Below are 26,501 nucleotides of genomic sequence, written 5' to 3'. Positions count from 1 at the left end.
GTTAGAGAAACCACCACAAATCTGTTCTGGAAGTAGGTTAGCTAAAAACAGGTAGGTTAACTTCTCTGAATTCCAGATCATTTCTAACCATATATACATATGACACAATGCAGCTATCTCTGCACCCTGTCAGTATGCCTTCCAGCTGAATCTAGCATACTTGGTTGAGAAGTAGGACAGGGGGACTAATTTCTTATCCATTTCACAAGCCTTTACTGAATGCTTATTAAATGACATACTCTAATGAGCACTGTAATATTAAGATTACATTCCTAACCTCAGAGGACTAAAATTCTCTGGCTGCCTATATATTTCTCAATTCTTTGTATTTCCTCTCTAATAAAAAAAAACAGGGTCATTGAATTAGGCAGATCATATTGCAACTACAGCTCTTACTTGCTATATAATTTTGGGTAGATTAATTAACCATAATTTCATCTACAAAAGTAGGAAAAATACCACTTACCCTGTAGGGTTGTCACAAAGATTAAGATCAACCTATGAAAAAACAATCAGCTAGCATAATATCTGGAATTTATCAGGCACTCATTCAATTGTTGATACCTTAGACAACTCAGCCTTTGCTGGGGTACTCTATTTTTCCTGCTAGACTAGAAGCTCCATAAGAGTAAGTAAGTGATCCTTAGAGGGTACTACTTGGTAAATAATTAGTACATATGTGAATGAACAATGAATAAACAAAATCTGTCTTAGACTCTTTGTTCAAGGAGTACTTTGAATTAAAATCAGAAAACTTATCTAGAGAGTCTCTTCTTAGTTTTTCCAAGGAGTACTTTGAATTAAAATCAGAAAACTTATCTAGAGAGTCTCTTCTTAGGTTTTTCTGCGATACCTATTACCTTTACGGAGTCTTGAACTGAACATAAAGGTTCATTTGTAAAGATTTTGCTCCTACTTCCAAAACTGTATTATGCCAGTGACTTATTTTAAGCCAGTTATTAAAGCCATTTGAACTTTGTGCTACCAAGTATGCAAATGAATCAACTTGCTATGCCTTAATGAAAAGAAAATGAGTTTTAGTTAATGATAGTATAAGCCAATGAAAAGCATTTACTTTATGCTTTTAAGTGATGTAAATTGAATATTTTGCATATAAACAAATTTATCCCTGACTGCAAAATTTGTTTATATTTAGGAGCACTGTAGGATAAAACTCTCAACAGCAGTATTTCTGCTTCAGTTTCATTTTTGTTCTTCCCTTACAATATTTCTGGATCCATTAATTGTGTATAATAACCTTGCACTGTCAATTAAAATGTTATCAGGAAATATTGTTAATTTAAATATAAGCAATAATGTTTTTAAGTGGGAATGATACTATGTTATCCATAAAAAACTATATTATTTTGGGACTACAATGTTATAATTTTCAGGCAGACCAATCCAAGAATCAGGAAAGGACCTGGATGTGATTCATAGATCTACTGTTTAAGTCTACTTTCCTATTTTCCCTCATTGGATTTTGAAGGAATCTAGTTATTTTTGAAGAGAGAGAGGAGAGACATGGAGGGTGGGCAGTTACAAGACAGAAAGAGAGAGAGAGAGAGAGAGAGAGAGAGAGAGAGAGAGAGAGAGAGAGAGAGAGAGATGGATAGAGAGGTGAGGGGGAGCAGAGAGAGAGAGACAGAGAGAGATACGTAGGTAGATAGATATCTCATATGTAACTGGAGATAAGCCTATAAGATTTTGAAGGTAGGTAGCTTAATTTATTTAAAATAACAAAGAATGCCACAAAACAGAGATGTGGCAGGAAAATCCTCTTTCTCTGCCCAATTTCAACATACAGAACATTTCTTCTGCCTGGTTATGGAGATTTACAACAGATATCACAGAATGTTTACCAGATGGACAAGAGGTTTACTAGGATTTCTGCAGAGTAATCTCAGATTAAAAACAGTACCAATATTGAAGTCATAAGTTAAAAAATGGCAAAAACAAGAAAGAAAGAAAATAAATAAATGAATGAATGCTAGGGCTAATGCTTCAGTTTCTTAGAATAAATTATTTGTTAACATCAATTATGAGATAAAACAATGACTAATACTTGGCACATGTAGGTTTCAACAAATATTAATTTTTCTTACCCTTCATTTACCAAAAAACAAAGACATGTGTATGTAAGAGAGAGTAAGAACATAATATGCTAGTAATAATATCTTTGCTATGCAAAGTTGCATTATTTGTTTCTGCTAGGATACATTAAGATAGGACATTCTGTCCCAATACAAAATGTATCCACATTAACTAAGCTTCAAGGACTCAATTAGCAACTTTTATTTAACTTACCACATTAAAGTCTAAATTTTTTTCAATCCATGATTTTGCTTCTTGAAATTCATTTTTCATTCCCATTATAAAAAGTGTATCCAGTGCATCTACTATAGTTGCTCCTTTGATGTTACCTGGAAATACCAGAAAAAATATTCACTAAAATACTTTTCACACACACACACACACACACACACACACACACACACACACACACGTAATACTTAGGAAAGAGGGTGATTTTGAATCTATTAATAAGCAGTAATACTGAATACAATCTAAAATTCTCCCAGCAAAAGAAAATATAAAAAAGCATTAAAACCAAACCAAAAACTACAGGAAGATAGACAAATCTTTAATGTTTTCTTTTGATTTGTAGAAAAGAAATCTCTTAGAAATTTAATTTGTGATTGCTTTCTCTAGGAAAAGAATAAGTATAAAACAAAGGGCAACACACAAATTAACTTTAATGTAATTACACCAAAGTGCACCAACATAAACTGTCTAAATATAACTACTACATCTAAAATTGTTTAATGATAGCTCAAAGAAATCATTACATTAACCCCCTTATCTGTAGTGATATGTTCCAATAACCCAGTGGATGCTTGAAATATCAGATAGTACCAAACTCTAAATATACTGTTATTTGCTAACCATACACAAATTAAATGGCTATTCCAGCTCTGCTAAATGCTTATACACTGTGGCCATGCCTTTTATAGTTTGAGATATAACAGCAAAACACTGGCAGGAATTTCTGTTTCCTCTTTTACAATTTCATGGATAGACAATTCATTCTTAGATCTTAGCAACCTGAGCATGATTTTCTCCCTTCCTTTCCTTAGAAAGTTTAGAAATGTCATATCTTCCCTTATAAAAGAAGCACTTTACAGCTTCTCTTTGGCATATCTGAATTGCCAGCATCACTGCTCTTGCACTTTGAGGCTCTAAATAAGTGAAATGAGTTATTTGAACACTGTTATGATAATACCAAGGAGAGATGAGTCAAGATGGTTATGTAACACATTTGTGTGTGAACACTGGATGACTACATGTAGGCAGGTGTGTAACACATTTGGTGTGAACACTGGATGACTACATGTAGGCAGTGCAGAGCAATAGGGCTCAATACTCCATGACACTACTAAGAATAGCACACAATTTAAAACTTAAGAATTATTTATATTTGAAACTTGCCAATTAACACTTTTAGACTTCAGCTGACTGCAGGTAAGTAAAACTCAAAGCACAAAATCATGGGAAAAGAGAGGGGACTACTGTACTCTAAAATGAAATCCCACCGCCTCTAGGAAACCCTAACTGATCCCAGTTCCCTTTTCCCACCTAGCCAGTCCATAATGTTTTATTTTCTCCAAACTCCCACAGTAGGAGATCTTATGTTTCTCTGGTGCTCATCATTTTCTGTTCGATACGCATCTCTTTTCATCCTAAATTTCCTTAGAACTGAGAGACCATGTGTTATTCATGTCTACATTCTTCATGGTACCCTGCATGATTGTGATGATGATGACCAATGGATGGCTGTTGAAAGACTAGGTACTCTACTCAGATAGTATTGTGGCCAATCCTAATTCAAATGGGTCCACGTTAAAAGTTATTTCATTTGGCATACTCTCTTCAAATACCATGTTGAGAAATTATCATTAGAAAACCACAAGCAATAGAGTATGAAAATATTTTCAAAAATATATAAAGTCAGTGTAAGTCTTACCTAATGATAAGGAGAAAAAGACCTGAAGATACTTTCATTTCATTACAGATTTCATTGTGATTCAATGTTCTCTAAAAGACAACTTTTTTACAAAAATTTTTGAAATAGAACTATGGATTCAGGGAAACAATAAAGGGAATATTTTAAAGCAGAATTTTAGACAGTAGCTTCATATTTTCACTGATATCTAATTTTCAGTGATTAAGAACTTTAAGTAAGCATTTTTATTATATTTTAGTTTTATCCTGAGTACAGCTGGTCAAGTGTTTGCACTTGCCTATCTCTGTTTGAGGTACAATTCCACTTGAATTTTTTTTTTAATCTCTGAAATCTTAAAATAGTTTGAGTTTCTTGTTTAAAATGGAACTGGGGATGATGGATACTTGAGATAATTTCTTATGTTCACTAATGTTTAAGTTGCAGAAGTAACGAGTTTTCTCCCCACTCAGAAACAAATGTGAAGCTCAACCTAACTGGAAAGAAACAACCATGAAAAAGAAACAGCCTGGAACACTAATAATTGGGAAAACTTAGATTCATAAGGACTAATGCCTTCTTTGAAAACACCAGGCTGCTTTTAAAGCCTAAACTCAGAACTATCTCAAACTAAAAGCCATTCCATGAAGCCTGGTGGTAAGGGACTAGAAATTTCCTGTCTTCTACCTCATTTGCTGAAGAATATAAAGCACAACATATTATTTACAGATAAGAACTGAATAGTAAATGAGCTCAAGGAGTCATTTAAAAGGTCCTTTATCTGTAAAAATAAAAACCTTATTCTTTGTAACAAGTCCTGCTACATTGGTATTACTATACCAAGAAAATTTTTATGTAGCCTATTTAATTCAAAGATGGGGCGAGAAATATCACTTGACTATTAATATTAATATTTCATTTTCTTATGCTAATATCTGAAGACTTTTTAAATGATGAACGAGCTCTTATCTGGATTATGGAAAGTGTTTTTACCAAGAAAATGCAATAAAAATTATTTTTAAAATGAAGGCAGAAGAAACTTAGTATTTGGGGGTTTTGTCGTTTTTGAGTTGTTTTGTTTTTGTTTTGGTCCTGGGGATTCAATCCAGGGGCCCTTAGCAACTTGAGCATGATCCCCAACCCTTTTTTTAAATATATTTTTTAGAGATAGAGTCTTTTTTTTTATTGGTTGTTCAAAACATTACAAAGCTCATGACATATCATCTTCCATACATTTGATTCAAGTGGGTTATGAACTCTCATTTTTTTACCCCAAATACAAGTTGCAGAATCACATCGGTTACACATCCACATTTTTACATAATACCATATTAATGACTGTTGTATTCTGCTACCTTTCCTATCCCCTACTATCCCCCCTCCCCTTTCCTCTCATTTTCCCTCTCTACCCTATCTGCTGTTGTTTAATTCTCTCCCTTGTTTTTTTTTTCCCTTTTCCCCTCACAAACCCTTATATGTAATTTTGTGTAACAATGAGGGTCTCCTTCCATTTCCATACAGTTTCCCTTCTCTTTCCCTTTCTCCCACCCCACTCGTCTCTGTTTAATGTTAGTCTTTTCCTCATGCTCTTCTTCCCTGTTCTTATTTTAGTTGCTCTCTTTATATCAAAGAAGACATTTGGCATTTGTTTTTTAAGGATTGGCTAGCTTCACTTAGCATTATCTACTCTAATGCCATCCATTTCCCTGCAAAATCCATGATTTTGTCATTTTTAGTGCTGCGTAATACTCCATTGTGTATAATTCCACAGTTTTTTAATCCATTCATCTATTGAAGGGCATCTAGGTAGATTCCAAAGTCAAGCTATTGTGAATTGTGCTGCTATGATCATTGATGTGGTAGTATCCCTATAGTATGCTCTTTTAAGGTCCTCAGGGAATAGACCGAGAAGGGCGATAGCTGGGTCAAATGGTGGTTCCATTCCCAGCTTTCCTAGGAATCTCCATACTGCTTCCCATATTGGCCGCACCAATTTGCAGTCCCACCAGCAATGTTCAAGTGTACCCTATGGCCTCATTCAGTTGCCTCAACATTCCCAAATTAAAGAGGAGTGTCACCATGCCCAGATACTTAGTATGTTTTTAAAGTTCTGGCATAAATTTTAAAGCCATCAATATAACAAAGAAGCAAATAATCTATTTGATAAACCTGAAAAATTACATGCAAGTTATTTCTTAAAAGATACAAACTAAGTTCATGAAGATAGAAGTAAAAATCTAATCAGATTTTTTTAAAAGTCATAGTAAACATTAAAAAAAATATAAAGACCTCTGATTCAGTATGAAGTTTCAGGGTTACTCTCTTCAATTTGTACCTCTCACCACCCATGTTAATGGTGTCTTAAAACACTATTTTAGAAATCTCTGAAACAACTTCAAATATGCTGTTGCTAGGTTGAAGCTCACTTCATTTCTAAATTGTGTCACTATGAGAGACCAAGCAGTCTCTCCTTTCGTCTACTCTTTCCAGTTCTCCCTATCTTTTCTTTTAGTACCTGGGATTGAACTCAGGGGCACTCAATCACTGAGCCACATCCCCAGCCATTTTTTGTATTTTATTTAGAAACAAGGTCTCACTGAGTTGCTAAATGACTAAGTTGTTGAGGCTGGCTTTGAACTTGTGATCCTCCTGCCTTAGCCTCCCAAACCACTGGGATTACAGGCATACACACACCACGCCTGGCCTCTCTACCTATTTTGCAATCACCTGCAATACCCTTCTCCCTCCTGGAAATCCTACTGGTTGCTCAGAACTTTGTATGAACATCTACTGAACTACCTAAGGCTTTGAGAATTTACTGTTTATATACATGTGTTTTGCACTAGACCATGAACTCTTTAAAGACATATTATTTTCATTAACACCAGTGCCAGAAGTAGAGCCAAATGTGAAATGTCCTAAGTAAATGGAAAAGCATAGTATAATGATTAGGAACATGAATTCTGATGCCAGCAACACGGGAACTCAAGTCCAGTTCAACCAGTTAGTAGGCAGCTATCTCTGGGAAAGCTATTCCCTGAGCCTCATTTTTCTCATCAATAAAATGTGTATAATAATGAGGTTAAATGAGATGTGGCATGAATGGCATTTGGTACAGAGTAAGTGCTCAATAAATGTTAGTTGAAACTGTTAGTTGATATACGAATTGGTACTAATTAACACATTATGTTGAAGTATGGAAAGCTGTATTTTCTACTGGTGAATTCAGCACCGTCAGAATAAGACTCCATTCCCTTTCATCTTAATATTTCTAGACAAAACCTGGGGGGCTGGAAGGATATCAAGTGCAGTAGGCAAGACACTGAGTGGGAGCCATCAAACTCTTCTGTTTCTTAGCTTCCTTACTTCTACCATAGAAACATCATTAATACCCACAGGACCAATCATGGAGTGTGCTGTGAGGACCAAATGCAATACAGATAAAAGCCCAAATACATGGCCCAGTTTTTCCTCATGATCTTTTGCATGGTACAAACAGCAAGAACCTACAGCCAAGGTTGTGTAAAGATCACCATGGTTGATTGCCTTGGCCAGTTTACCCATAAATGCACATTTTTACCTGGAAGGAAGCAGTTTATACAGCAGACCAAATGCTGTCCTGTGGGACATACCTTTTGATCCACAAATCCTAATGCTGCACCTCACATCTATTAGCTAAGACTCTCTGGAAGTGTGCTCCAGGTGTGTCGGTATTTTTAAGTTATGCAAGTCACTCTAATGTACAGCCACTGCCCTATCTAAATGACACACTATGCACAATCCTTGAAGAAAACTCCACTGGGTGTGCAGGTTTCCCAGCAGCATGGAAGGCCTGGAGGATCACCACATCACACAAATTTCTCTAAGACCATAAACTCACGCAACTGGAGAGAACAATATGTCACCAAAGCACATTCTACTCACCAAACAAACTGCTTGAATGGCCTTCTTTTGATATAGGTTTCAGTTCATTTAATCCCCATGCATAACGCTTATAATTATTCCAAGCATGTTTCATCATCTGAGAAAAGAAATAAAAATGAGATTATAATTTGAACAAAAATTTTGTTAAAAATTCGATGACATACTCTCCCTCACCCCCTAGAGAAACAGACAAAGGTTTATTTAGGAAAGCAGAGACATATTTAAGGGAGAATGTAGGTTATCTTAAGAGTGAGAAGTTTATGGGGTAAAGCAAGGAATATAGGTTCAAGGGAGAATGCACGCCAACTCTAGAGGGAGAGACAACCCACATATTTTAGATTTAAAGGTTAAAACATTAAAATCACTTTTTAGTAAAAAAAGAGATGATGATTAATTAAAAAGGCGATGATAGTAAAAATAAATAAGGACACATATGTATATCACACACACAGATTACCCCTTTAAGTTTACAAATGGAAACTCTTCTTTTATGAGTCCACTTAATCTTATTTAATGGTATTTTTTAAAAACACCATTTTCAAAACTCACTTCTCAGCAACAGATAGTTTGCTTATCCTAAAAGGATGAATCATTCCTGTATTGATCTATTTCATTCTCATAAAAGATAAGATTAAAGCCTCTATATTTAAAAAGGTATTTTTGCACAAGGTTCTTTCTACTTTGTTTACCTCATGGTATGTTGTCAAATATTCAAAGTTATCACTTTTTTTTTTTAAGAGAGAATGAGAGAGGAGAGTGAGAGAGAGAGAGAGAGAGAATTTTTAATATTTATTTTTTAGTTCTCGGTGGACACAACATCTTTGTTGGTATGTGGTGCTGAGGATCGAACCCAGGCCGCATACATGCCAGTCGAGCGCGCTACCGCTTGAGCCACATCCCCAGCCCCTCAAAGTTATCACTTTAACACTCTAATTTCTTTACCAATACTACATGGAGAAGTATTCTGAAATATCTACAGGAAATAAAAAATTTAAATAGCCAGATTTTGAAAAACTTCCATTTATTTTAATATAATCAATCTTTAACTAGATATGTATGTGTCTACACATATGTCACTTAAGATTGATTCTATATATTCTCAATTGAAAATCCACATACTAGCCATGTTTTTAACAGTCAAATCTCTCTCTCATGAACTAGTTGTGTAAACTTTTTTTCAATGACTCAAAGACTGTATCTAGTTATTTTTGTCATAGTTTTCTTAAAAAGAGTTAGGAACTCCTCAATTTCCGAGAACTTATTCATCTTTTTTTTTTTTTTTTTTTTAGCAACAGTAATTAAAAAACATCATAGAAAGTTACAGATACTGTTCAAGGGCTGTGCATCACTAAAACTCTCAGTTAATACAATTTTATTTATAACAGTCCTCACATATCTCTGAAAACAATAACAAGCATCTTTCTTTGATTGTTTTGAATATTCCTCTCTCACCACTATTGCTACTACTAAAAGCTACCAATAATCTGTACCATCTGCTAGTACTCTGCTAAATGCTTACATTTGGTATGGTTCTCAATTTTTGCTACAACCCTACGAAATATGGTTTTATTACCATGATTTGGTAGGTGAAGAAACTGAGGCATGGAATTTAAAAAGAAAACAAAACTTTACTCAAAGTCACGACCGTTCTGCACAGCCAAGAAGCCAAGGTTCATCCCCTTGTTGGCCTTACTGCAAAGCCTCAGGCATTACCCAACCATTCATATTGAGTCAGAAATGTGATGGCCTTTAATGAATCAAATTGTTGCTGATCCAACAATCCATATAATGTGCTTTCAAAATTTTCTTCTTATAAAGTAATTTTATTGAAAAGTATGATAGATTTGAGGGTCAGCTAACTTGATTTATAATCTCTACAATGTCACAGATTAGTCACATACCAATGGATGAGTCATTGTTTTTGTGAGACTCTCTTTCCTTATTTAAAAAATTGGGTCATAAGTCCTCACAGGTACAAGTAAGGATTCCATGAATATGGCCTGTGTTTTTGCACCCAGCATGCTGCTTTGATAGATGGCTGGTAGTCACATGTTGATTGAACTTTAAATCTATATTAAAACCAAGTACAGTCACATTACAAAAAAGTAGAAACCAATGAGCTTCTGAAAGACTAGGTATATGAAATCTACAAAATCACCTTGAGTTTTCACCTGAGTTTTATTTGGTCACACCATTAAATATACTACATTTGGTAAACTATTCATTCCCATAAATTCCAAAATTCTTTAAAAATTCAAAACCTTTTGGAATACACTTGACATAAAAAAGGAAAAAATTATGATTGGTTCAGCTTCAAATATGAATAAAAACCAGGCCGTATAGTATTAGTGACTTAAACATGGCATAAAGCTTTCCCATAGAGAACTGTTGCTTTGTCAAAAATTACCATTTATATGATGTACTGCTAGTAAATTACCACTGTAGTATATATTAACTTTTCTCATCTTTATTTTTTTTTTACTCCCAAGTGAAAATCTGACACTAATTGCTTAGCTTCCTACATTTCAAAAGTTGCTCTGACACACTTCTCAAAATGGGTTCTTTATCCCATGAGATTTTAAAATTAAAGTTAGAAAAGAAAGTGAGTGGTGTGGTCAAAATGCCCTGAATGGAACATCAGCAGTGATTTCTCTAATAATCTATAAAACGAAGAGAAACATTCATAGTTGACAGATCCCTGTGGTTGGTAAGCTCTGGAAGTGATTTGACCTGTTAAAGTTAACTGTAAGACATTGTGTGTGTGTGTGTGTGTGTGTGTGTGTGTGTGTGTGTGTGTACACAGAATAATTGTAAGATTGAAGTCACAAGTCATACATAAAATCAACTAGTTAACTCAGATTTATGGATTATATAAATATCTGAAAACACCAAAATGTTACTAGCTTTTAATTTTACACTATTAAGGAGCTGGGCGATGAAGGCATTTAATCTCTCCAGTGTTAACCATGAGCTGACAGGCAAGAAGGTCACTTCTAAAATTCCACTGTTATCAAATAAGTCCATGAATAAGCTTGATCCCTGCTCTTTACAAGCTCCTTATTTTGTTTTGTAGCCTTTCCTCAACTTAATTAGGGTTCTACACCCTTATATCTGAAGAAGGAGGATTAAAACAGGCCTATGCTAGAGGCTGACTGGGATTCCAGCAACACTGAAACCCTCAGGAAAAAAACAAACTGAAAGCAAACCAAAGATATTTTTATGATTATATTTGCACTGGTGAAAAGTATAACTAAAACACTGTGTACCTGTAAACAAACAAGAGAGAATGAACCAAAAATTCCATAACAATTTATTGTTTGGCCCAGAGAAGCTGGAAATAAGGCATAATATACATAAAACATAGTATTTAAAACACTTTGTACTTTCTTTTCAATTGATATCAAGGCTGAGTAATTAGGCAATATCATTTATTGAGTGTCCACTATTCCATGAATAATAAGATGCTAAAGGACTAGAAGGGAAATATACAAGACTCTGTCTCTCTTATAATCCAATGGATAATGTATGAAAGCTTAAGAGTCTTCCTTCTTATGTAGTCAATAAAAGTTTATCAACACAGGAAAACAATAAGAAAAACAATTAAGTGTTATGTGCAATTTCACTGTTGTACTTAACCATTTACTTTAAATAGTATATTCTGACCTAACCAAGGACATAGAAAGAAAATATGTGTGAATTTCCTCTACTATGTGTAGATTGCATAACTTGTGTTTTGTTGCTAGGAACTATCCTTAGCAGATATTTTTATTTTTTGAAGTTTGAATCATATGATCTTAAATTTTTCATAAGAGATACTTTAAAAATCTTTGTGAAAATCTCACCATTTTTACAAAACAGGTCGGGCAAAGATTTGGGGCTTTCAGAGCAGCCACTTTAAGAAGCCTAGACATTCAAGTCCCACTTACAGCCCCCTTTGAAGGGGATCTTATACAAAATTTCCGTAATTTTTCCAAAGTGATTCTGTCCCCAAATGATCCTGTTGCTCAATTCAAAGACAGACAACAGATGGCTGGCCACCAGCCTCTAAGGTGAAGTGTCCTGGTGCAGAGTTCTCACTGATGAATGAAGCTGGACTGACCCAACCATCTCTTCCACCCAGGGGAGTGCAACTTGGAAACATTCTGAGAAAACATGTAGCCATAAAGTGATGTAGAAGCACAGAAGTAGAGATGCCCAAGAGGAAAAGCCACACGTTGAAAGTCAAAAGGCAGGTGAAGCCAGGAGGGAAACAGAAGGTAAGAAATGAGGAGGCCGAGAGAGTAGACGTGAAGTGCTCAGTCATGTGCATGGAGTACCACTGGAATTACCTATAGTTTTCAGAGGATCTATAGAACTATAAGCAGTGCTATTAATTCCTGAATGTTGATAAATTAATTATCTTCCTCTTCTCCATTAGGCATGGCTCGTTGTCTACTGAAACTGTTTATTTACTTCCTGAGTGTCCTGACAGAAAACTTTCTCATGAAAGCAATGTACAACGGGAGGTCACAGACATAGGTATCAGACAAACTGGGTTGGTATCCCAGCTCTGTCAACATCAGTGTGACACTCAGTAAGGCAATTAATCTCTCTGAGTCCAGTTTCTATACCCATCAAATGTGAATGAACAAAAACATAGCCTTGTTGGTTGTGGTGATGATAAAATAACTTGTGTAAAGAATTTAACACATGGTCTGACACACAGTAAGTGTTCAATATATTTTAGGCATTTTCACATTCTTACTAAAAATTTAAGCATGGCTTTGATCTTTGCAATCTCAAAGAGTTTCATAATTTTTCTTAGTAATATATGTAAATAGGAGGAACAAATATACACAAGTTTATTGTGCACAAACTCTTCACAAATGTATTCATTCAAAAGTATACACGACTATTTTGTATGCAAAAGGTGGAAGAATGAATAAAGAGTAGAAAGGGTCCTTTTCAGGTGTAAGGTAATGTGAGTTGATCTTTAGTTTTAAAGGTTCATCGGCTGACTTTCATGAAATCTTAATTGTGCCAGGTAAGCTTGCACTGGGGATATGTTTCAGGGATCTGGGAGCTGATCTAGGAAAAAGATATGACCACAAGAGGCAATAATGCACAAGAAGCCTTATGGGGTGGTGCTTAGACAGAGTTGCATGAGAGAGGGCCTCTCATAGCAGGAGATTGCCCAGAGGCCTAGGGAAAGGAGTAACCATCCAGAGGAAGAGGAGGGCAAAAGGATTCCTTATGGAGATGGGGGTGGGACAGAGGGCGTACAACTAGGTGATGTTGCTCAGCAGCGTGTTGAGGAGTCTTTGGGTCAGAGAACTCTCAAGAGCAACAGCAGCTTGAGGTCTAGAAACCACAACACTCTATTTTATCAACAGCCAACAGATGTTGAATAATATTTCACAGAATATATAAAGAAGGCAAGTTCAAAATGGCTAAAAATATGCTTGAGCTCTTTTAAAAAATAATTGCATGTGTAAAACTTTGAGTTCTGCCAGGAGGTTTTGGGGTTAATGAGTCTAGCCTACGGGGAGGAAATAAGCAACATGGAGACCAAAGACAGAGACAATCCTCTTCTCAATTATAAAAAGAGATTGCTATGTGGCACTAAAAGAAGGGAGTTCTGGGGCTGAGGCTGTAGCTCAGTGGCAGAGCGCTTGCCTAGCATGCGTGAGACACTGGGATCAATCCTCAGCACCACATAAAAATAAACAAATAAAGGCATTCTGTCCACCTACAACTAAAAAAAAAAAAAAAAAAAAAGAATTCTGTAGTACAGTGATGCTCACATCCCTGCTGTTCTGGGGAGCACAAGGTCTGGGTCCAACTCAGGTGCAGTCCAGAGCGGGAGATGGATTTAACTCACTGGTTTTTAAAACTGACAGTGCTATGCCATTACTTTTTAAACTATACTTAGGGCTGATGTTTTGAAAAACACTGACTTTAGAAGCATGACAATGGTTTCCTCCAAACTTTGCCAGGAACTACTTGACTGTCATAAAAAAGCAACATCTAGAACTTTCAGATATAATGTTAGCACAAAATCTTTATTAGCCTCCTCTCTTTCAATCTTTGGTGGAACTGGACAAGAAGATGGCAACAAGATATAAAGTAACTTGATAGAGTTAATTCTCAGATGCTCCCAGCCCTCCCTTATCCACTAGAAAGAAATTTCCAGGTAGGTGAACAAGAGACAGCAATTTTCTTTGCTTAGTTAATGTTATCCCACTATCAACATCTCCCTGGAGCAAAGAAGGTTTTAGAGGGCAGAAGGAGCTCTGGGTAGCAAGAGATCTGATGTTGAGACCCTACCAAAGGCACATGGCAGGGCAGGCTAAGGTAAGCCCAAGCCCTGCAGCCTAAGGATCTGAGACCCCCAAACCCTTAGTTTTCTCATCCTTAAAACAGATCATTAATTGTAACAAATGCACCATGGTGGTGTGAAACATTGCCACTGGGAGAAACTGTGTCTATGTGGAGACAGGAGGGCTATGTGGGAACATTCTAGACTTTCTGCTTCAATTTGCTATAAACCTAAAACTATTTTTTTAAAAAAATAAGGCTCTTTAAAAAAAGAATATTATCTCCCTGACAGCTTGGCCAGGAAATCAAATGTGGTAATGCACCAGCCTAGTAGAAGATGATCAAGGAGTGTTTCTGACCTTTATCCACAGCACCCCCTCCTCAGAACCCTCTAAGGCTTCAGAAGTTGAGCAGAGATAAGAGAAAGAAAACAGGCATTTAGTAAACTCAGAGTGGGCAGGGCAACTCAAGGAGAGATGAATTAACCGGATAGGAAAGAAAAGAGGCCAATGTCACCCAGAGGTGACAGAATGCAGAGCCTGGCATGACTCCACATTCACAGAGACTGCAGGCCATGGAGTCTGTCACAATTATGTCTAAAAGCGTTTAGAGCACTCTCACTGAACAGGTATCAAAATGCTACCTAAGAGTGTCTAGGGAGTGATCTTCACTGAGCGAGGCCCCACATCCAGTTACCTTCTGGCTGTCATCCTTGGAGCATATGGAGAAAAACCCTTCTTGCCAGGAGAGTTGCCCATTTCACCCCACATCAAACTAAAATATGCATTCATACATTTAGCTCAATTTCTTTTTAAAATGCTGAAATATATTAGCCATCTTTCCCTTTCCCTAGGGCTACTAAGGTGCTCTATTTCTAAGATTCTCTTTCCTAGTGTTACAATAACAATTCAACTTACTGAGTACCTATTGATGCCAGGACAAGAATTAAAAATGAGGACAGAATGTAGTTGCCAGATTTGAGGAGTAGAATCATGAGACATACCTATACTTTAAAAACAAAAAACCAGAATTTGTTTACCTGGAATTAGAAGGATAGGACACATTGAATCCCTGGATTCGCCCAGTTCTCTGGCTTGAGCACTGCTCTATATTGGACTCAAGAAAGGGACACAAACTGAAGGGCCAAACAAAAGTAGAATGGCCAGGTTTAGAGCAACTGGAAATGATGGGGAATGCAGCAAAACAACAGTGAAGGCTCTGATTAAAATCATTTAAAAAAAAAATACTATCCTGGCTAAGGGGAAAAAATATGTGTGAGCCAGACAGCCCACAGCCCAGCAGTCTACACTGCAAGCATCTGCTTATAGGCACAGATCTAGAGCTAATGGCTCTGCTCTTAAGACTGCGGGCCTGCAGCTTCCCACCAGCACTGCTTCCCCATAGCTCAGTAATTCCAGTCCACTTCCAGCACAGGCTGCTCTGCAGTTCCAGCTTCCTGAACTACTCTGGCCCCACCATAGGTAATGTCTTTTTACCACAAATTTGCAAAGTCCTTGAGAGCCCTTGAGATCTGAGAGGTATAAAGCATTATGCATAAACTTCTTAGCAATTTTCTTCTCCCTGTTTGAGTAGTAGTTCAACCTTTTAGGAAGCATTTAGAATTTTAAATACTCTGTTCCACAAAGAAAACCTTAAGAGCTGTCATCACTGCAGGTTTTCCAGTTGGAGGGGATAAAGAGGAAGTGAATGAACTTTGTCAAATATCTACTATGTTGCACTGTGAGGGGAACTTGATACAATTTACCACACTTAATCCTTGCAACATCCCTGTGGGGTATCCTAATCCCCAATTTACTGATGAGGGAGCTAAGCCCCCTGCCAGATCACAGAGAAGCAAGAATGTGAACCTCACTCTTAATTCTTCCACTGAACCACTGAAAATAGCTCTAATATTTTGGCTACTTTCAAATCTTAAGACAGCAGTGGCCTCTGAGCATTCCAATTCTCTCACACACAGAGGGCAGCTCTCTCTGTGGTCAAAGGAACAGCTTGGTCAGTCCTGGCATCACAATTACACACACCTTATCACACTTGGGATCTGTGACACATAGAATGAAGTTTACAGCACGGCCCTTCCTTGCCTGCCTAACATCCTTAATCCTCTAGGCCTTCCAATTCCCTCCATCTCAGCTCTCAGTTCTAGCCCTGTGTCCACGTCCTCTCCTCGAGGCCCTGTGTACCACTTGGGTCTATAGGAAGGCTCCACTCTAGTCTGACCTGGCCTGTCACTAGATTTGTGAGAAACTCTGAATCGTCTTCTTTGTGCCAGGCTATTGACTGCAACACCAGTTCCCTTCAGCTGAGATATTTTTTGTGGTTTATCATCAGGGCCAATGCAAGTCAGTTTTTCTTTCCCCATTCTCTGCAACTCTACTTCTTAATTTTTTGAGCTAACACTAGAAACACTGTCTTATTTTTTAAGAGAACGAGACACTACTTAGAAATAGAATAATCTTACCATGCGTGCAATTGACTACATTCCTCAAGGTTACCTCTTCATCAGGAGTGGATATACATGTGTGCGAATATTCTTTAGATTTAGACGTCCTGAATTCTCCCATAGCCAATTTTGTTATGCCTTTAAAGACAGCAGGAGATGTATAAAGAAGTAGTACTTATTTAATGAAATTGCATAAATCTCAATGGGCCACTGGGTATTAATTCCCCAGTGAAAGGAAAGACTGGTTTTCAGCAGCAAGTTCATTAGAGACTCTGATTTCTGATAAAGCCAAAAAAAAAAAAAAAAAAAAAAAAAAAAGAAAAGAAAAAGAAAGAAAGAACTTCTAGTATCCACTACCTGTATACTTGTAGAGGGCAGATCTTCCTGTTTCTAAGAAGTATTTCACTCTTGCAAGAAATGGGCAGTGTTTCTAATTTTAGCTCAAAAAATTATATCCTGAGCATTTGATGGTTTTCTTACTTTGTGACAGATTTTGACATTATTTTACAAAACTTTTGTGCTGTTACCAAATGGAAGGGTATTTTGGGAAAATAACAAAAACAAACAAACAAACAACAATAACAACAACAACAACAACAACAAAAACACTGGGAAAAAGGCAAAATAAGAAATAGTTGAGTAACTTGTAAAATCATTTACCTAAAATACTGATAGAAATTTAGCATCTCAAAGGTTAGAGGTTACAAAAGCCCTTGTTCATATGTGACTATCCAGGACATTCCTTTTTTGGAAAGAAACACTATTGTTGAGAATATTTTGGTTATATAAAATAGCTTTCTTGCAATATTTTCCATTCAAAAAAAAAAATCTTGTGGTTAATGTCTTTGGTCTCTTTATGTAAAAGTTGTCACTTAAGTTTAAAGGTTCACCTCAGGATTTTTGGGTCTGCTTATCCAGATGGTTTTTAATTAATGCTAAAACTGTATATATTAGATTAACCCAGCTAAGACCTCTGGTCTTGAGCCAAGACCTGTGAAGATTTCCCCAATGAGGGAAGCACGGACAACTACAGACCTTTTTAAGCTGCCTGTAGTAATTTTTAGAGACAGTATGCTCTGCTGAGATCACAATGCTCCATTTAGATTCTAAGGAGATCTAAAAACTCATTTCGTGGAAAGCAAATACCTTTCTCACATATTATTTCACCTCAAAAATATTTATAATAAAAATGCAAGTCTAAAGCTGGGCATTGGTGGTGCATGACTGTAATCCTAGCTACTCAAAAGGCTGAGGCAGGAGGATTGCAAGTTTGCAGCTAGCCTCCATAAAATAGTGAGACCCTTTCTCAAAATCAAAATAAAAAGGGATGGAGGTGTAGTTCAGGGGTAAAGTGGCCCTGGGTTCAATCCTCAATATTGAAAAAAAAAATGTTAAATGCAAATTGAAACATTTTTGAACTCATGCATGCCATTCTATAATGTCTATAATTTTCACTGTATTTTTCCTTCTGCAGTAATGATACAAAGACTTTCTGAAATGAAATACACTCTCTTTGAGGGATTTGTTTATGAATTTTTCAAGTTGGTAAAGATCAACTTTGTGCTCTTTTAGATTCCCCTTTTAAGCTTTACAATATTAAAAAGTCATTAATAGTACTAATACCAGTTATTAATAGTAAAGTTACTAATTATGAAAACATAATTAGTGATTAATGAAAAAAAATTGGTTTGAATATTATAAAAAATGAGCAAAAATTGGGGAAGTTAACTGAATAAACCCTCCCCTCCCCTCCCCTCCCCTCCCCTCCCCTCCCCACCCCTTCCCTTCCCTTTCCTTTATAAAGCATACTAGCCCCACAGAGTCAAGCCTTGTCATTTGGTTATTGAGAGGAGAGTTTCGGAATATATGTTTTCTTTTCCTTTTGTGTGTTTTCTTAATGAAATCAAATTAAAACCATAAATCACTATTTTCTTAGCTACAGCATTGTGAATTATAACTTGTAAATTAAAATGGGTTGATTATAAAATGTTGCATATTATAGAAAATATTTCTTAAACAATTACACTTGAAATCGCCTATTATTAATAAACAAGTGGAATACCCTTGTTGTCAGGATCCATGATGATCTTACAAAAGGCTGAAAGTAATTTTTTTATATACTACAGATAGTAGTTTTAGAAATTGCTATCAGGACATAATAACAATAAAGGTGCATAAAAGTAAGCATTTACATTATTTATGAAATGTAAAATTTATATACTACTACCAGAAATATGATTCCTAAATATAATTCTGAATATCAACTAATGATTCCAAAACACTTAAAATCCACAATGGTTATGTCACCTAAAAGTGTTTTCTTATCACCCTTGTAATGGACATAGCTGGCATTAATTGAACACTCATATGTCAAGAAGTATATAAATCATGTATATAGTCTCTCAGTCCTTTACAACAACCCTACAGGGAATATAGTAACCCCATTGAAAGTCCCAGTGCACAGGTGAAGAAATCAAGATATTAAATAATCTTCCTAACATGGTCTACCAAGCATTGGAGGTTAGCTCTGAATTCAGGCTACTTTGAAGCCTATGATACATTGTCCTGTATATTGTTCTAAGACAAATAAGTAACCTGTGCAATCTTTAGGAAACTTGCCTTTCAAATAAACGTCCAAATAAAGTGTCATTCATGTGTTTGTTGTTAGTATACATCTTTTTAAAAATTTATTTTAATTAAGTATATATGACAGCACAATGCATTTTGACTCATTGTACACAATTGCAGCACAACTTTACGTTTCTATGGTTGTACATGATGTAGCACTGTACCACATGTGCAGTCATACATGTACTAGGGCAGTGATGTCTACCTCATTCCACCATCTTTCCTACCCCCATGCCCTTTTCCCTTTGCCCCATCAAAGTTCCTCCATTTTTCCCATTATTCCCCCCTCCCCATTATGGATCAGCATCCACTTATCAGAGAGGACATTCAGCCTTTGTTTTTTGGGGATTGGCTTACTTCAATTGGCATGATGTTCTTCAACTCCATCCATTTGCCTGTAAATGCCATAATTTTATTCTCTTTTAATGTGGAGTAATACTTCCATTGTGTATATATACCACAGTTTCTTTATCCACTCATCTATTAAAGGGCATCTAAATTGCTTCCATAGTTTAGCTATTGTGAAAAGAGTTGCTATAAACATTGATGTGGCTGTGTTACTATAGTATGTTGATTTTAAGTCCTTTGGGTATAGACTGAGGAGTGGGACAGCTGGGTCAAATGGTAGTTCCATTCCAAGTTTTCTAAGGAATCTCCATACTGCTTTTCCTACTGGTTTCACCAGTTTGCAGTCCCACCAGCAATATATGAGTGGGCCTTTTCCCCCACATCCTTGCCAACATTTATTGTTTTCTGTGTTCTTGGTAACTGTCATCCTGACTGGTATGAGATGAAATCTTAAGAGTAGTTTTGATTTGCATTTCTCTAATTACTAGAGATGTTGAACATTTTTCATATATTTGTTGATCGAATGTATCTCTTTTGAGAAGTGTCTGTTCAGCTCCTTAGCTCATTTATTGATTGGGTTGTTTGTGTTTTAGGTGTTAAGTTTTTTGAGTTTGTTATACATCCTGGAGATTAGTGCTCTATCTGATGTGTGTGTGGCAAAAATTTGCTCCCAAAATGTAGGCTATCTCTTCACCTCATTGTTTATTTTGCTAAAAAGAAGCTTTTTTTTGTTTTGTGCTTAGGACATGATTCTATACTTAGAATACTTTTGCTAAAAAGAAGTTTGAGTCAATCCCATTTATTAATTCTTGATTTTATTTCTTATGCTTTAGGAGTCTTGTAAAGGAAGTCAGGGCCTAATCAGATGTGATGAAGATTTGGGCCTACTTTTTCCTCTATTAGGTGCAGCATCTCTGGTCTAATTCCTAGGTCCTTGATCCACTTGGAGTTGAGTTTTGTGCATGGTGAGAGGTGGGAGTTTATTTTCATTTTGCTGCATTTGTTGAAGAGACTATCTTTTCTCCAATGTATGTTTTTGTTGCCTTTGTCTAGTATGAGATAAGTGTATTTATGTGGGTTTGTCTCTGAATCTTCTATTCTGTACCATTGGTCTACCTACCTATCTATTTTGATGCCAACACCATGCCATTTTTGTTACTATAGCTTTGTAGTACAGTTTAAGGTCTGGTATTGTGATGCCACCTTCTTGAGTTTTCTTGCTAAGGATTGCTTTGGCTATTCTGGGTCTCTTATTTTTCCAAATTAATTCCATAACTGCTTTTTCTATAAGAAATGACAACAGTATTTTAATTGGAATCACACTGAATCTGTATAGTACTTTGGGTAATATGGCTATTTTGATGATATTAATTTTGCCTATCCATGAGCATGGGAGATCTTTCATCTTCTAAGGTCTTCTTCAATTTCTTTCTTTAGTGTTCTGTAGTTTTCATTGTAGGGGTCTTTTACCTCTTTTGTTAAGTTGATTCCCAAGTATTTTATTTTATTTTTTTGAGGCTATTGTGAATGGGATAGCTTTCCTAATTTCTCTTTCAGAGGATTCACCACTGATGTATAAAAATGCATTTGAGTTATGGGTATTAATTTTATACCCTGCTACTTTGCTGAATGCATTGATCAATTCTAGAAGTTTTATGGTGGAGTTGTTTTTGATCTTCTAAGTATAGAATCATGTCCTCAGCATATAACAATAGCTTGAGTTCTTCTTTTCCTATTCATATCTCTTTAATGTCTTTCTTCTGTCAAATTGCTCTGGCTAGAGTTTCAAGCACTATGTTGAATAGAAGTGGTGAAAGAGGGCATCCCTGTCTTGTTCCTGTTTTTAGAGGGAATGCTTCCAAGTTTTCTCCAGTTAGAAAGATGTTGGCCTTGGGTTTAACATAGATAGCTTTTACAATGTTGAGGTATGTTTCTACTATTCCTAGTTTTTCTAGTGTTTTGAACCTGAAAGGGCACTGTATTTTGTCAAATGCTTTCTCTGCATCAATTGATATAATCATATGACTCTTATCTTTAAGTATATTGATGTGATTAATTATATTTATTGATTTCTGTATGTTGAAACAACCTTGCATCCCTGCAATGAACCCCACTTGATCATGGTGCACTATTTTTTAAATATGTTTTTGTATGCGATTTGCCAGAATTTTATTGAGAATTTCTGCATCAATGTTCATCAGGGATATTGGTCTGAAATTTTCTTTCCTTGATGTGTCTTTGCCTTGTCTTGGTATCAGGATGATATTAGCTTCATAGAATGAGTTTGGAAGGGTTCCTTTCTTTTTCTATCTCATGGAGTAATTTGAGGAGTACTGGTATTAATTCTTCTTTGTAGGTCTTATAGAACTCAGCTGTGAACCCATCTTGTCCTGGACTTTTTGTGGGTGGTAGGCTTTTGATGGCATCTTCTATTTCCTTGCTTGATATTGATCAGTTTAAATTGTGCATGTCCTCTTGACTCAGTTTTGGTTGATCACATGCCTCTAGAAATTTGTTGGTATCTTCAAGGTTTTCTATTTTACTGGAGTGTAAATTTTCAAAATAGTTTCTAATTGTCTTCTGTATTTCAATAGTGTCTGTTGTGATATTTCCTTTTTCATCACAAATTTTAGTAATTTGAGTTTTCTCCCCCCTTCTTTTTGTTACAGTGGCTAAGGGTTTGTCAATTTTATTTATTTTTTCAAAGAACCAGCTTTTTGTTTTATCAATTTTTTGAATTGTTTATTTAGTTTCAATTTCATTAGTTTCTGCCCTGATTTTAATTATTTCTTGTCTTCTACTACTTTTGGGGTTGGTTTGTTACTCTTTTTCTATGGCTTTGAGATGTATTGTCAGGTCATTTATTTGTTGACTTTTTCTTTGTCTAATAAACGAGCTCAATATAATAAACTTTCCTCTTAGCACTGAGTTCATACTGTGTCCCAGAGATTTTGATAAGTTGATCAGAGTCCTCATTTACTCTAAGAATATTTTTATTTATTTATTTTTAATTTTTAAATTTTTTAAAGAGAGAGAGTGAATTTTTTTAATATTTATTTTTTAGTTTTTGGTGGACACAATGTCTTTATTTTATTTTTATGAGGTGCTGAGGATCAAACCTAGCACCCCGCGCATGCCAGGCGAGCGTGATACCAATTGAGCCACATCCCCAGCCCAACTAAGAATATTTTTATATCCTCCCTGGTGTCTTCTGTTATCCATGAGTCATTCAGTAGCATATTGTTTAGTTCTCCAGGTGTTGGAGTAGCTTCTCTTTTTAATTTTATAATTGATTTCTAATTTTGTTCCATTATGGTCAGTTAGAATGCTGGGTAATATCTCTCTCTCTCTCTCTCTCTCTCTCTCTCTCTCTCTCTCTCTTGTATTTTCTAAGACTTGCTTTGTGGCATTGCATGTGGTCTATTTGGGAGAATGATCCATGTGCTGCTAAGAAGAAAGTATATTTGCTGGTTGATGGATGGAATAGTCTATGAATGTCTGTTAAGTCCAATTTATTGATTGCATTATTGAACTTTATACTTTCTTGTTTGGTTTTTGTTTGGAAGATCTATCCAGTGGTGAGAGAGGTGTATTAAAGTCACCCACTATTATTGTGTTGTGTTCCAATTTGTTCTTATATTTGAGAAGCTTTTGTTTGACATACATACATGCCCCGTTTTGGGGGCAATAGATATTTATAATTGTTATGGTTTGTTGATGTATGAATCCCTTAATCAGCATGAAGTGTCCTTCTTTATCCCTTTTCACTAGCTTTGGTTTGAAGTCCACTTTATCTGATATGAGGATGGAAACTCATGGTTGTTTACGTGGTCCATGTGAGTGGTACATTTTTTTCCCACCCTTTCACCTTCAGTCTGTGGATGTCTTTTCCTGTGAGATGAGTCTCTTGAAGGCAACATATTGTTGGGTCTTTCTTTAAAATCCAATCTGTTAGCCTATGTCTTTCAATGGATGAGTTTAGGCCATTCACATACAGGGTTATTATTGAAACATGATTTGTATTCCTGAACATTTTGGTTTATTTTTGGTTTTTAATTTGACTTGGTTTCTCCTTTGATTGGCATTTCCTTTAGTGCAACTCCTATCTTTGCTGATTTTCACTATTATTTTTCATTTCCTCCCTGTGGAATATTTTGCTGAGGATGCTCTGGAGTGTTGGGTTTCTCGCTGTAAATTCTTTTAACTTTTGCTTATCATGAAAGGTTTTTATTTTGTCACCAAATCTGAAGCCTAATTTTGCTGGATATGATTCTTGATTGGCATCCATTTTCTTTCAGAGCCTGGTATATGTTGTTCCATGATCTCCTTTGAGGGTCTTAGTTGAAAATTCTGCTGAGACATGAATTGGTCTCCCACTCTATGTGATCTGATTCTTCTCTCTTGTGGCCTTTGAGATTCTATCCTTATTCTGTATGCTAAGGCATTTTCATTATACTGTGCCTTGGTGTAGATCTGTTATAATTTTGTACATTTGGTGTCCTGTAAGCCTCTTGTATTTGATTTTCCAATTGATTCTTCATGTTTGGTAAATTTTATGATATTATTTTATTAGAGAGATTATTCTTGGATGCTCTGCTCATGGTTTCTTATCATCTTCACTGTGTGGTCAACTTTATTTTCAACATTGTATACTTTGTCTTCATTGTCTGACATTCTGTCTTCCAAGTGATGTAGCCTGCTGGTGATGTTTTCAATTGAGTTTTTTATTTGGTTTATTGTTTCCTTCATTTCAAGGATTTCTGATTGTTTTTTTTTCATAATCTCTGTCTCTTTCTTGAAGTAATCTTTTGCTACCTATATTTTCTCCCTTATCACTTTGTTGGTGTGATCAATTGTTGCCTGTGTTTGCTCACTCTGGATTTTCTTTAATTCACAGATCATTTTAATTATGTATATTCTGTACTCTTTCTCTGACATTTCATCAACTGTGCCATCCACGGACTGTATTATTGTAGTATCTTGGTTTGTTTGGGGTACTTTCTTCCCTTATTTTTTTCATGTTATCCATACTTTCTTGCAGTGTGGATCTGAGGTAGTACAGTTTCTACCCTATAATCTTATAGTGACTGTGCAGATTATCTGTACCTCACCTTCGTGTCTGGCTTCCAGACCCTGTTAGTGTCCTGCGATGGTTGCTATTGCAACTAAAGGTGGTGGCAGCAATAGCAGAGGTAACTTGAGATAGCAGTGGAGGTGCCCCAAGATGGATGCAATCAGAGATCAGGCTGAAAGGGTGGGCCTTATAATGGCTTTCGGCTGCCTATTCTAAGATATAACAGTCTGTTGTCACAAGTTGGAGGCTACTGCATGGGGAGGCCTATGGTGATGGATGTAGTGTCCCCAAAATGGAGGTGGGCTAGTCCTGGACTCCCAGGTGGGCCCATGGGGTGGTGCTGGGCGTAACCTGGGCCTGGGCTCCCTCAGGGGGCAGTGGAGGTAGTCCTGGGCTGGGGCCTGAGCTCCAATATGAATCGGGTACACATCTTTTTCTGTTACCTAATAATTCTGGGAAATTTTTTTAGAGTGAGACTTTCAGAAATTTTTTAGAGTGAGACTTCCAGAAACATGGTATGCAAAACCAGCTTCCAATCATCCTTCTTTTGAAGAACTTACAGATTCAAGAGGAAACATAAAATCTATTGGAAGATTAAGGGACTGACAATGAGAACAACTCTTGTTCTGGTGCCATCTGGGAAAAGTTACCAGACATGTTGGAATATATTGCTTTAAGAAAGTTTTAACAGCTAAAAATTTTTCTCTTTGAAAGATATCTATCTTTACTTGGATGTCTCACACAGTTATCTCATAATCTTTATTCTTGATGTTGTAGATAACATTTTATCACCAACGGAACACACTAATAATTTCATTTTGTGGTTATTGACAAAAGACATATTGCTCAATATTCTAGTTTAAACATTAACAGTACTTTAAAATTTGTCCCTAAAATGGCAACATCACATTTCTTGTCAAACAGATGCAAAAATAAATAAATAAGTACAGATATATTGATTATTTTTTAAAGTTGTCTCTACTACAATTTATTTAGACTTCTATATTACTAAGATTATTACTGAAAATGACAAACAATTATTTTGGACCATATGTGATACAGTACCATTTTAAAGGCAAGCACTGACATCTCATTTCCTTGTATTATTACCACCCTATAAACTGTTCTTTCTGCAGCTAGCAGATCATCTGAGATGTTCTGTAAGTGATGGCAAAGATCTCTTGGGCCTGAAAGTGCACTGCTCTAAATATTCTGCCTGAGCATTATGATCTGATAAAGCTTGACCGTTTTTTCAAAATCATCATTCATTTGACTGTTACTGGATGGCAAATGTCCAGCATTAAATATATGCCAGATTCAGTGACCTGTTAAAATAGACTGCATTATTTAGTATTACTGTTGAGTGCGATGACTTCCAATTTTGTTCAGCTTAAAGCAAGGCAAAGATCTCCATAAAAAGAAGGGGGAGGAGGAGGAGGAGGAAAAAGAAAACTCTTGCAGGTTCATCAGGAGAGGTCAAATGAATTTATTTTTATAAATAAACCACATGAAGCTATAAAACAAAAATAAAAATGGAAAAATACAAATGTATATTCTACTTATTGAGGATACTATAGGTTGACTCACCCCACACCTACGCTTCCTTTTCCTTTTTCGTTCCTGGAACAGGAACTGTAAGAGGCAGATAAATGTGTGCTTTCCCAATCTCTCCACAGCCAGAGGTGGCCATCTGGCAAGGTTCCAGCCAATGGGACATTTGCCAAAGTCTGTGGGTAGCCTCTTTCCCTCTTCCTTCTGCCTTAAACCAA

General features: G+C 36.1%; 1 protein-coding gene across 3 annotated transcripts in view; it reads right to left on the bottom strand.

Moving 5' to 3' along the window:
- Man1a1 (mannosidase alpha class 1A member 1) overlaps positions 1 to 26,501 on the bottom strand; it is a 169,685-nt gene that overhangs the window by 115,258 nt on the left and 27,926 nt on the right. For all 3 annotated transcript variants that reach the window (XM_078019317.1, XM_078019319.1, XM_078019318.1), the window contains exons 3-4: positions 7,925 to 8,021; positions 2,308 to 2,423 (exon numbers count right to left, since the gene is read on the bottom strand). In XM_078019317.1, the coding sequence (XP_077875443.1) occupies positions 2,308 to 2,423; positions 7,925 to 8,021 (213 nt within the window). The remainder of the gene's footprint in view (positions 1 to 2,307; positions 2,424 to 7,924; positions 8,022 to 26,501) is intronic.

This window comes from Ictidomys tridecemlineatus, chromosome 8, assembly GCF_052094955.1.
Source record: "Ictidomys tridecemlineatus isolate mIctTri1 chromosome 8, mIctTri1.hap1, whole genome shotgun sequence".
Classification (NCBI taxonomy): domain Eukaryota; kingdom Metazoa; phylum Chordata; class Mammalia; order Rodentia; family Sciuridae; genus Ictidomys; species Ictidomys tridecemlineatus.
Note: the sequence above shows the minus strand (reverse complement) of the source record. Positions and strands in the feature narration are given on the sequence as shown.